This window comes from Sitophilus oryzae, unplaced genomic scaffold (assembly GCF_002938485.1).
Source record: "Sitophilus oryzae breed Bouriz unplaced genomic scaffold, Soryzae_2.0 scaffold_402_pilon_pilon, whole genome shotgun sequence".
Classification (NCBI taxonomy): domain Eukaryota; kingdom Metazoa; phylum Arthropoda; class Insecta; order Coleoptera; family Curculionidae; genus Sitophilus; species Sitophilus oryzae.
In genome coordinates, this window is record NW_022146977.1 from 1916241 (window position 1) to 1928314 (window position 12074).

The 12074-nt window shown below is 35.4% G+C and overlaps 1 protein-coding gene across 1 annotated transcript in view; it reads right to left on the minus strand.

Annotated features, from left to right (window-relative positions):
* Positions 1–7917, minus strand: part of LOC115885605 (homeobox protein goosecoid) — a 64701-nt gene extending 56784 nt beyond the window's left edge. The window contains exons 1-2 of the mRNA XM_030904567.1: positions 7629–7917; positions 2581–2879 (exon numbers count right to left, since the gene is read on the minus strand). Of these exons, the coding sequence (XP_030760427.1) occupies positions 2581–2878 (298 nt within the window). The 5' untranslated portion in view covers position 2879; positions 7629–7917. The remainder of the gene's footprint in view (positions 1–2580; positions 2880–7628) is intronic.
* Positions 7918–12074: the final 4157 nt, after the last annotated feature.

Sequence of the window (12074 nt, forward strand, 5' to 3'; positions counted from 1 at the left end):
TAACGAGTTGTCTACAACAAGTCCTAAGAATTTCACAGAGTCCACGACGTTAATAGTGGTGTTATTAAGTACAAAAGGTTATATAGTACTTTTATATGACAAAACTTTAGTTTTTGGTAGGTTGAGGCATATAGGAGGTTAGAATCGCACCAAGATTTAATGCCGCTCCAAGTGAAACTAGTATCGTCCGCAAAGAGGCAGATTTTACCGCTATTGTCTAGATTTGCAATGTCGTTGATAAACACCAGAAACAAAATAAGGCCAAGTACTGAACATTGAGGGCATGGGCGCCGGAAGAATGAAATTTAGGGGGGGGGCAAGGTAAAAATGAATAAAAAATTGAAACACATTTTTGGTAATTATTGGGAAAACTGGAAATCGTCCGATTTTCACCAAAATTGGTATACACACTATTTTGAAGTCGTAGATTACGAATCTGGACCTTTTCTTGGCGGTCTCTTACCGTTTTTCAGAAAAACGGAAAATAATTTCAATATCGAATTTTTCTTAATTTCTTATATTTTTAAGGTTTTCTAGCACATATTTTGTTAGGTATTCAGTAATCAATGATGTTTTTGCTATTTTCTGTTACTTTTTTAACCAATTCTATGCATAATAAAGGAAAATTTGCTAAAATAAATTTGTAAAGAATATGAAAATGTTAGGTTATAGCTTTGTTCAGGTTCTTGTTATTACCGATTCTGAACCGTCCTAGAACTCTCTAGCGCATGCGCAAATGAAATAAGGTCTTCGTATTTCCTTCTGCGCATACGCATCACAGTTCAGGACGGTTCAGAATCGGTAATAAGAGAAACCCGAAGTAAGCTTTATGTGTTTCTGGCATTTAAAGCAACGTTGCCAATGCTAAACCTGTGTTTTTTTCGCTCATTCTGAATTACGAAAGGCGGTCGCCAGAAGAACGGCTCCTTCCCATAACTGCTATTTTACCAACGAGATCTGACTATTTATAACCACGAAGTTGCACGAAAAGAGTTTTGATTGCGTTTACAACTTCCACATGTGAGGGTGTTAATCTTTTGTTGTTATATTATATCAAAAAAAAGATTAACCCCCTCCGCAAAGAAGTTAAAACCAATGCAATCAAAACTCTTCCGCGTAACTTTGTGGATATAGGTGTATATTTAATTATTGTCGATCTTATAATAGGTAATTTATTTAAAATCCATAATCACCCGAAAAAATAGAAGATATGGCAACGTTGTAAATTTTCAAATTTCTAGAGTAGGTCTAGAATATATTTGTCTCTCTCATTACATAGGAGAGAGAAAGAAGGATATATCAAATGTCAAACTTCCATCTGGTCTCAATTTTCTTTGTTATTTTGTTAAGAAAAGTGTTTTTCAGTAAAATGTTGGACATTTTTCTATCCCCAATCAAGTGTGGCTTTTAAATAAACCATAATATAATGAAAATATAGCGAAATTATTACTTTAAAGGGGCGAAACAAAGAAAAATTCAATGTTGAAATAATTTTCCGTTTTTCTGAAAAACGGTAAAAGACCGACAAGAAAAAAGTAGATTCGTAATCTACGATCTCAAAATAGTGTGTATACCAATTTTGGTGAGAATCGGACGATTTCCAGTTTTCCCAATAATTACCACATTTTTTATTATTTTACAGGTAACACCTAAAAATTTCATAATAATGATTATTTTTTTACAGATGGATGTAAGAAGATAGCTTTTATTTTTATTGTTTCAATGGTCCAGGGGCAAATGCCCCCTCTTGAGGGACACCACAAGGCTTACAAGATGACATAGGCCGATAGGCTTACAAGATGACATAGGCCGATAGGCTTACAAGATGACATAGACGTATCAATCCTCACAAGCTGCCTTCTGTTGCCAAGATATGACCTAAGCCATTCGAACGGCACTCCCCTGAAGCTTGAAAGTAAATAATAGTTCTTTTTTATATTTTTTTGGTATGTAGTGTCTTGTTCTTGTTTGTTTTGTATTAACACATACCGTTTTTATTAAATAAAATAACTCGATTACATTTTTTCATTTTTATACAGTTTTTTTCACAATATTTTGAAGTAATCACTTGTCATCTTGTCAATCAAATTTTAAATATATCCTGCTATGCGTTCCAGTTGTACCAACTTATTTCTTTGTAAAATAAAATAAACTACTTTGAAATTAAAATGACAGACACATCTATTACTGTCAAGGATCTTCTCGTTGGACAGACTATACATGGACATTGCATGAACACTTTATGCGGAGGAATAATTATTGCTGTCTTAAGGCAGTTTGGAAAAACTTCTTTTTGGAATGACTCGTTAATTAAAGTAGTAAGATGGATTAATGTGCATTCCGGAAGTTCAGAGAACATTTTGAGTGTAAGCCCATCAGTCCCAGATGAGGATTTGTTTTTAATACTTTTAATTGTACTACGGAGCTCATCTGAGTGTATATGATCTAGGTTAAATCACTAGAAGCGTCTCAATCCTATATGGCGGTTCTTCGGATGATGTTGGTAAAGGAGGAGGGAAACTCCCCTTTGAGAGGAAGGAAACTTTGGCTTCAGTAAGAAATATTTAACAAAGTACTTACCTAGAAACTCAGCCGAAGCCGATCCAAATCCACCGCCGGCCGCGGCTATGTGTCCGAACCCGAATCCCCCCGCGTGGCCCCCTTGGAACATCGGCGGTCTGGGCGCGGTGGTCGACGTGGTAGGCCTAGGCCGCGCCAAAATACTATCTATGGTAAACAAGGAACTACCGCCCGTGGTCGAGGCTGAGGTTTGGGCCACAGCCTTTCTGTACACCGGCTTGAAACCCTCGCCCATTTGGTTCAGGAACATAAAGTGCTGCGGCAGAACCGGGCCTTGGGGCACGGATGTTTCCACCATTCTGGAAAAAGACAATTTTGTTTCACGAAATCGATATTATGCCGGGTCCAGACCAAAACGACAAAAAGTGAACACGATTTTGAGACAAAAACAAGACAAACTTGAGACACAAATTGTCCATATCGCAAGGACAAAAGTACAACAAAATCAAAAGTTTAGTTTTATTAACCATGTGTGATTTCACTGGTCTCCTACTGTTGGCAGCACACGCCATCCACACTGCGCCGATAACTTGTCGTGAAATATACGAACAAAACATAGACACTTTGAGCTTTACCGACTCGAGCCGGGACATTGAAAAGTCTCCGAATTTTGAAACAAAACAAAAATGAGACAAAAATGTCGCAGAAATAATGTATTGGATTTGTCGCAATTTTGTCGTAAAACATGAATGTTTCTGTCTTGTCGATGTTTTGTCTGCTTGGTCTGGACCCGGCATTAATCTTGGAACTTTCCGTTTTTTTGTTGCAAAACATTTTGGAAAAACTGTTATTTCTAAAGAACAGTTAAAACAGTTTACTGTGTTATCTATAAATAACAGTTAAAAATAACAGGCTTCTGTTATATAGGGTGAATATGCCAGTAGTCGGACATGCACCCGTGGTCGGTCAAAATGTATTATTTATTGGGAAATAAGTTAAAAATATGGCTTTAGAATTTTTTTAGAATTTAGAATGAGTGGGAGGGGGGTAAGTCACTTCGACCTTACAGATCCATTGTGTCCCCCTTTCTTGAATCATAACTCATCATACAGTCCCAGGGCTTTGACAAAAGCCAGTATCTGGGACGGTTTTATAGAGGGTAGTTCTCCATCTCCAATATCAGTCGTACCAAAATTCATGGCACGAATGGTTGTCGTCTCGGCGCACTCAGTGATGAGGTGTACTGGTGTTTCACCATCTTCCCCACAGAATCTGCATTCGCCGTTTCTTCTTAGTTTTCAATCTACTGAGGTGTTCATTGAGGAGACAGTGTCCTGTTAAAACCCCGTGACAATCCGAAGATTGTTCTTACTCAGACCCAGGAAGATCTGTGATTTTCTTGATCATAAGCCCTCAGAAACTTCTTCGAGTGTCTTAGACCATTGCAAGATTTCCATTCCAGGTTGCGGATGGAATCTTCCAAGTTCTTGAGTTCCGCCTTGAGTTGGTTACCACTTGGAAAGCAGAACGGTTCCGGTCCAGTTAGTGGAGTGTTCGCTCCTTTCCTAGCTAGATTATTTGCTTTTTCATTGCCTTCTATCCCTTGGTGAGCAGGCACCCAGTGTAGGAGGACTTTGTTTTCTTTGCCTAATTTATTCAGCTTCTCTATGCATTCTTTGACCAATTTCGAATTGATTGATACTGAGTTGATCGCCTTTAACGCTGCTTGACTATCAGATAAGATGGCTATTTCTTGTTTCCGATAGTTCCTATCTAAGATAAGTTGTACGCATCTCTCGATAGCGTAGATTTCTGCCTAAAAAAATATGGCTTAGTATTGCTTAAAATAATTCAAAACCCAATGCTGCCAATTCTTCTGCTTTGTTCTACAGGGTGGTGCGAACTGTATTCCGGAAACTTCGACAGCATATTCTGCAGATAAAAATAAGTGAAAAAGTTCTTATAAATGTATGCCCTAAAATGCTTAGTTTCGGAGATACAGGGTGTAGATGTTTTTTTCCAAATAATTTCCGAAGTAACGTCAATATTTGGATGAAAATTGGTGTCTGGGAGTTTTTTGACTGCAAAATTTATCTGCAAAATATGCTGCCGAAGTTTCCGGAATACAGTTCGGACCACTCTGTATAGCTTGCTAAAAAAATCATGAAAATAGAGCTAAAAATAAAAAACTTTAAATTTGAGTAAAAATTTCTCCGTTGCGTTTTTTTGCATCTATCTGCTGAGTGTATTTCATAAAATTTCATTTCCATGCCATCAATAAAGAAAATTTGATCAATAATTTAAACTCGGCTTTTTCGAAACTGTCCGACCACTGGCATATTCACCCTATATCCAATAAAATTGTTATTTGAAAAAAAAATTACGGGCCAGCTGATTTTTTTGTAAAATAAACAAAATAGGAAATTTTCCCCTTGTGGTTTTTGAGCAATAGGGCTGTTTTTTTTAAACTGTGTTACAACAAAATAATTAGACGCAAATTGTACATAAGAACATTCTCTATAAATTTGCCTAATTAATTTTTTTACAAGTTTATTATTTCCGGACTTAGCGGCCGTTTCATGAGCCCTTTGGGGTGGTTTTCAAAAAGTTTGTTTTACAGCAAATAGCCCGCATGAAAGTTGTTCATAATAAATGGACAAGCAACTTTTCCTCATGATTTTTTTTGTAGCTTCATTATTTTTGGAGATAGCGTCCAGTTCATGAACAAATTGGGGTAGTTTCATAATTTTTGTTTAGTTTTACAAATTTGCCATTATTTTTATGTTTTTAAGATGTTTGTATTAAAATTACATGCAAACTTCCCTATGATATGTATTTATTTCCCCAAAACGAAACGCGGAATTCATCAATTTTTCACATAAACACTTGTGAATTTCCTGAAAAAAAAGACATTTAAAGCTACCAATACTTGTTCATGATCTGGGCGCTATCTCCAAAAATAGTCAAGTTACAAAAAAAGTTCATAGGGCAAAGGTATATGTACTCTTATTTTGAACGAGTTTCCTAGGGTGAATTTGCTGAAAAAAGAGTAACATTGAAAACTACCCTAATTTGTTCATGAACTGGACGCTATCTCCAAAAGTAATCAAGCTACAAAAAAAATCATGAGGAAAAGTTGCTTGTTCATTTATTATGAACAACTTTCATACGGGTCAATTTGCGGTAAAACAAACTTTTTGAAAACCACCCCAAAGGGCTCATGAAACGGCCGCTAAGTCCGGAAATAATAGACTTATAAAAATTCATTAGGCGAACTTATAGAGAATGTTCTTATGTACAGTGTGTCCCATTTTGGTTGAAATCATAGGGTATCTCCGATATTAGTGAAGATAGAAGGGTGCGGTTTGCACAAACCTGTCCCACTTTTTCGTCAAACCGAAGATGCTGCAAACAAAATTTTCATAGCCCTCTTCATTTCTGAGCTATAGGGTCTTTTCAAAAATTTTGCAATTTGGGACACCCCCTGTATCTCTGTTATTGTTAAAGGTATCGAGAAGGCGAAAACTGCTTATTGTAGAACTTTTTACGTAGAATACAGTGGCATAGTCTGTTTTTCTACCAAAAAAATATTTTTGAAAATATGAACTAAAGTTATGTTTTTTCAAACGGAACACCCTATATATTTATAAATCATATGATCTGTTTTGCTATGAGCTTCTCAAAAATATATATCACTCTATATTTATTTTTACTATTTACTGCAATATTTAAAATATATCATTTTCTTATTAGTAGGCCGTGATAAATAACAAAAAATCAAAATGGTATTTACTAAAATAGTCATACACATATTAAAATTTATCTGGGATTGATATATTTTACTTTCGAAATAACTGTTACCACTGAAACTGTGAATATATTTTTCTTTTTTTATAACGGGATGGGTTTGCAAATATCTAAATCTTGAATTATTAAAGCATTTTTCAGGTGTTCGAAATTGTTGTAGTGCCCACGATATATTTCGTATTTCGAAAATCCTCAAAATCAGAAATCGAGAACGACGAAATCCGGGAATCGAGGAGGCTATCAATATGTGTTCATTGGTTCCAATTCATTGATTTGAAAAATAATAATTTAACAGTATTCTAATATTTCCATAGTTATGTGGGGGAATGTTCCCCATCTTGCTGAAAGTATATTTGACGTAAATTAGCTAAAGGAATATCTAAAATTGCCGATACGATAGATTAGTCTTACGTATACACGTAGTCCAAGATTTACAAATAGCGGTAGAGACTTAAGTTTCCCTAATATATAAAGAATTTATTAGCGGCTCCCAAAATAAAACAAGAGACAGATAGCAGTATACTTTTAATAATTCTTTAGTTTCTTTTATTACCAATCATGGCCTACTAATAAATATGATCTTTTAATAAAAACTTTTAAATATTGCAGTAAATAGTGAAAATAAATATACAGTGATATATATTTTTGAGAAATTTATGGCAAGACAGATCATATGATTTATAAATATACAGGGTGTTCTATTAAAAAAAACATAACTTTAGTTCATATTTTCAAAAATATTTTTTTGGTAGAAAAACAGACTACGCCACTGTATTCTACGTAAAAAGCTCTACAATAAACAGTTTTCACCTTCTCGATAGCTTTAACAATAACAGAGATACAGGAGGCGTCCCAAATTGCAAAATTTTCAAAAAGACCCTGTAGCTCGGAAACGAAGAGGGCTATAAAAATTTTGTTTGCGGCATCTTCCGTTTGACAAAAAAGTGAGACAGGTTTGTGCAAACCGCACCCTTCTATCTTCACTAATATCGGAGATACCGTATGATTTCAAGCAAAATGGGACACCCTGTAGAATTTGTGTCTAATTATTTTGTTGTAGTACAGTTTAAAAAAAACACCCCCATTGCTCAAAAACCGCAAGGGGAGAATTTCCGATTTTGTTAATTTTACACTCAGAAGACAGTCGCTGACGAACTCTGAAAAAATCAGCTTGCCCGTAATTTTTTTTTTCACTCTCTATATGGCGATACAATTTTACTGGATTATTCAAAAACTGTTTCCGGTAGGGTACTTATTATACCGTATTATTCTTATATACATAATCTAATATCTATAGGTACCTGTAGTCTTCCTCGCCGTAGTCCTCAGCTCCGCTGGACTCGCACCACTCCAAATCCGTCTCCCGTTTGACGTGAGCAGCCAGCTTAAAACGGTCGGTCGATCTCCAACAACGTCTCTACTACTATCTTTTAAGGACCTATTCACACGAACACGACCGCTGTGCACTCCGTCGCGTATAGAAATCGCGTCGCGGAGCCCATTTCTAAGGGACCGCCGGCCGAGACGCGGCCACGCCCTCCCCGGCCCCTCATTGGCCGGACGCGACCAATGGAAGCTGTCCGCGGCTTACCCCCGGGGGTGTGCAACGCGAAAACGTGGTAATATGGAGGCGGGGGGGCCGAGGCAGAAGGGGGCGCGAGAGAGAGACGCGGAGAAATCGAAATCGTTTGTCCCCCTTTGTGATATTTGCTGGGGCGTGTATCGGTAATCGGCTAGTTATTCAAATTAAGGGCATTATGCTTTCTGAGCGGGGGGTGGGGGGGAGGTAAGGGAAAAAAGGAAACGAAAAAAAAATGTGCGTGTGTGCGTTCGGAACTGCCGAGATTAGCGCGTGGACCCGGATTATCTCTTAACGAATTTTGTTGCTTATATACGGGGTATTACCAGATATTTTATTTAATGTCTATAGCGATATCTTTATTATAATACTGAGCGACGGATTATCTGTACAGGGTGGGTCAAATTGATATAATTATATACAGTTTGCTAATAAATTCATGAAAATAGAGCTAAAAAAAGTAACAAAAATATAACACTTTAAATTTGATCAAAAATTTCTCCGTTGGGTTTTTTGGCATCTAAGTGTATATTATTACCCGACCATACCAATAGTTATGACAGGCTATTAAGATGGGCAAAAAAAAAGTTTTTTTAATTTCACTCAAAATGAGTTATTTGGGTCATAAATGACCTAAATACAAAATATTTTGGTGGTGTCTGTCTGTCTGTCCGTCTGTATAACACGAAAACCGCTAAACCGATTTTAACCAAATTTGTGAGACAGGAAATTGTAGAGAGAAACAAGCCCTATAACACCTATAACATAGGATACAACATTTTAATGAACAGTGCTTTCCATAAAATCAATAAAATGAAAAATATACGAAATAATATACATGTACTGATCTCTTTCGAAAATCGACAACTATGAAAATATGAACCCTTCCCGGACACAAACGGTACATTGTGAAGCAGGAAATTGTAGAGAGAAACAAGCCTTATATCATAGGATACAACATTTTAATGAACAGTGCTTTCAATAAAATCAATAAAATGAAAAATATACGAAATAATATACATGTACTGATTTCTTTCGAAAATCGACAACTATATGAAAATATGAACCCTTCCCAGACACAAACGGTACATTGTGAAGCAGGAAATTGTAGAGAGAAACAAGCCCTATAACATAGGATACAACATTTTAATGAACAGTGCTTTCCATAAAATCAATAAAATGAAAAATATACGAAAAAATATATATGTACTGACTTCTTTCGAAAATCGACAACTATGAAACTATGAACCCTTCCCGGACACAAACGGTACATTGTGAAGCAGGAAATTGTAGAGAGAAACAAGCCCTACACTGATAAAAAAGATAGACTTGAACTAAAGTCGTCATCGTTCTTGAAAAAAAAAATTAGTGGCAAGAGAATTTATTTTACCGTAAAAGAAAATATTTTGCTTGAAGAAAAACTCTCTTAACTCAAGAAAACTGGTTCTCTTGAAAAATTTGAAAATTTCTCTTGAATCTATTTTCATTCAACCAAGTGCAAGTTACTTTGTTTTAAGATAATAAGAAAAATACGCTAGGAAGTACTTCATTCAAGAAACATGGCCATTTTTCCAATAGCTAAATACTCTTTTGATGAAAAATAAGAAGGACACGCAAAGACGATGACGAAGGACGGTATATACAATCAGTCGGCAGTCCGATCAGTCGTACGTCGCATTTCATAGGTCGCACATCATAGTACGCACGGGTTTTGTTGCTTGGAATTTTCCACTTGGAATTTTGCATAATTTGCTTTTTAAACGCATATCGTTAACAAATTAGTGATCGTTATTAACATGCATTTGTCATTTTTTATAGACAAATTTTAGGATTATGGATTCTTTAAAGGAGTTTCTGAAAAAATGGATATTAGAGCATTTATTTGCTATATTTGAAGGTAAGAGACATTTACCTAATGCACCTGTTTAGATAATGCGTGTGTGACTATAGATAGAATAAGAATATAGGTTTCGATTTTTTTATGCAAATAATTACTAAAATTTTAGAATTTCAAGTCGTCGTATTAAAAAATTCAAAATGTGACCAAAGCTAATAATTTTAATAATTTATTTGCTTTACTTTGATTAATCGTGATGTAACATTTTTTTGCAATTTGTAGAGTGATGAACCACCCAAAAAAATACCAAGGAGTGAAGAAGCAGAAATAACTACTATCGAGGAAAATAATATCACTTTACTTACTACAGACCAGGAAAACCTATAAATTTATCAGAAAATAATATACCTCGTAATATGCCTGTATATGATGTATAGACTTCTCTTAAATCAAAATAAATTTTATTTGAGTCAAAATAGTATTCGCTATTGGTTTAAGAAAAGTGTCTCTTTAATCAAGAAAGGTCCCTTTTCAATCAAGAATTTTTGCATGAATCAAAGAGACTATGGTTCTTGTAGCAAGAACTTCTTTGCATATTCATTTTGGGCCAAGAGTGAAATACTTTGGACAGGTAGATTCTCTATTCTCTAAAGTAATTTTTTAAAGCTTGTGAAAAGATAGTTAATGCTTTGGGTAAAGAAACGTCGTTCTTGGCCCTATTGAAAAGCGCCAATCTTTTGGGTCAAAGTCATATTCATTTCGACTGCGAGATCCGTGTATTTTCAGTATATAACATAGGATACAACATTTTAATAAACAGTGCTTTCCATAAAATCAATAAAATGAAAAATATACATGTACTGACTTCTTTCGAAAATCGACGACTATGAAACTATGAACCCTTCCCGAACATAAACGGTACATTGTGAGACAGGAAATTGTAGAGAGAAACAAGCCCTATATAACATAGGATACAACATTTTAATGAACAGTGCTTTCCAGAAAACCAATAAAATGAAAAATATACGAAATAATATACATGTACTGATTTCTTTCGAAAATCGACAACTATAAAAATATGAACTCTTCCCGGACACAAACGGTACATTGTGAAGCAGGAAATTGTAGAGAGAAACAAGCCCTATATAACATAGGATACAACAGTTTAATGAACAGTGCTTTCCATAAAATCAATAAAATGAAAAATATACGAAATAATATACATGTACTGACTTCTTTCGAAAATCGACAACTATGAAACTATGAACCCTTCCCGGACACAAACGGTACATTGTGAAGCAGGAAATTGTAGAGAGAAACAAGCCCTATAACATAGGATACAACATTTTAATGAATAATGAACAGTGCTTTCCATAAAATCAATAAAATGAAAAATATACGAAATAATATGCATGTACTGACTTCTTTCGAAAATCGACAAGTATGAAACTATGAACCCTTCCCGGACACAAACGATACATTGTGAGACAGGAAATTGTAGAGAGACAAGCCCTATAACAGTTTAATGAACAGTGCTATCCATAAAATCAATAAAATGAAAAATATAAGAAAAAATATACATAGATACAGTAATTTCAACAAATGACATAAAAAGCTGGAACTAAAGGAAAGGACTGGAACTATTTGGTATGGAAAATTAGATACCTATACCTGAGATATGATGTTAACTTTCCAAGTCAAAAACGCAACTTTATCGGCAAACTTTTTGATCACACGGTATTTTGTATAAACAAAAAATACAGAAAATACATCCTCGACATCTGTTGTCTCCCACCCGGTTGAAATTTGTTCTGGGCGGAGTGAGTCCCCATGAAATATGTACGATTGGCCGAGGCGGAGTATTCTCATTTCCTTCGCTAATCCCCTTAATCCTGCCTGCCTTCAGCGCATCGATTTCACAGCCAATGCCTGCCCGAAACCTACCAAGCCGTTTCCAAGTTTCTGGTTTTAATTCCATCACGACAACGTTGCTGCTAAGATTTATGTTTAGCAATAAACTACAGGGTGTTTCGTGCACTTGAAAAAGTGGACCAATATAGGATATACAGGGTGGCGCCTCTCATACGCCGCGAAAGCTCCAAGGAGAACGGTAGTTAAAATATACAGAATTATACAGGGTGCCTCGAAAAAAAGTTACACACTCTATATATTAATTGATTTTCGGATTCCAGGAAAAAAATAAAGCTAAGTTTTATTAAAGAAGCATATACCTAAAATCTAAGAATTTTGACATATTTCACAATTTGTAAAAAGGAAGAGTAAATTTTAAATTTTGATAAGAGTAGGTAGCTCTCAATTTTAGTTGACCTT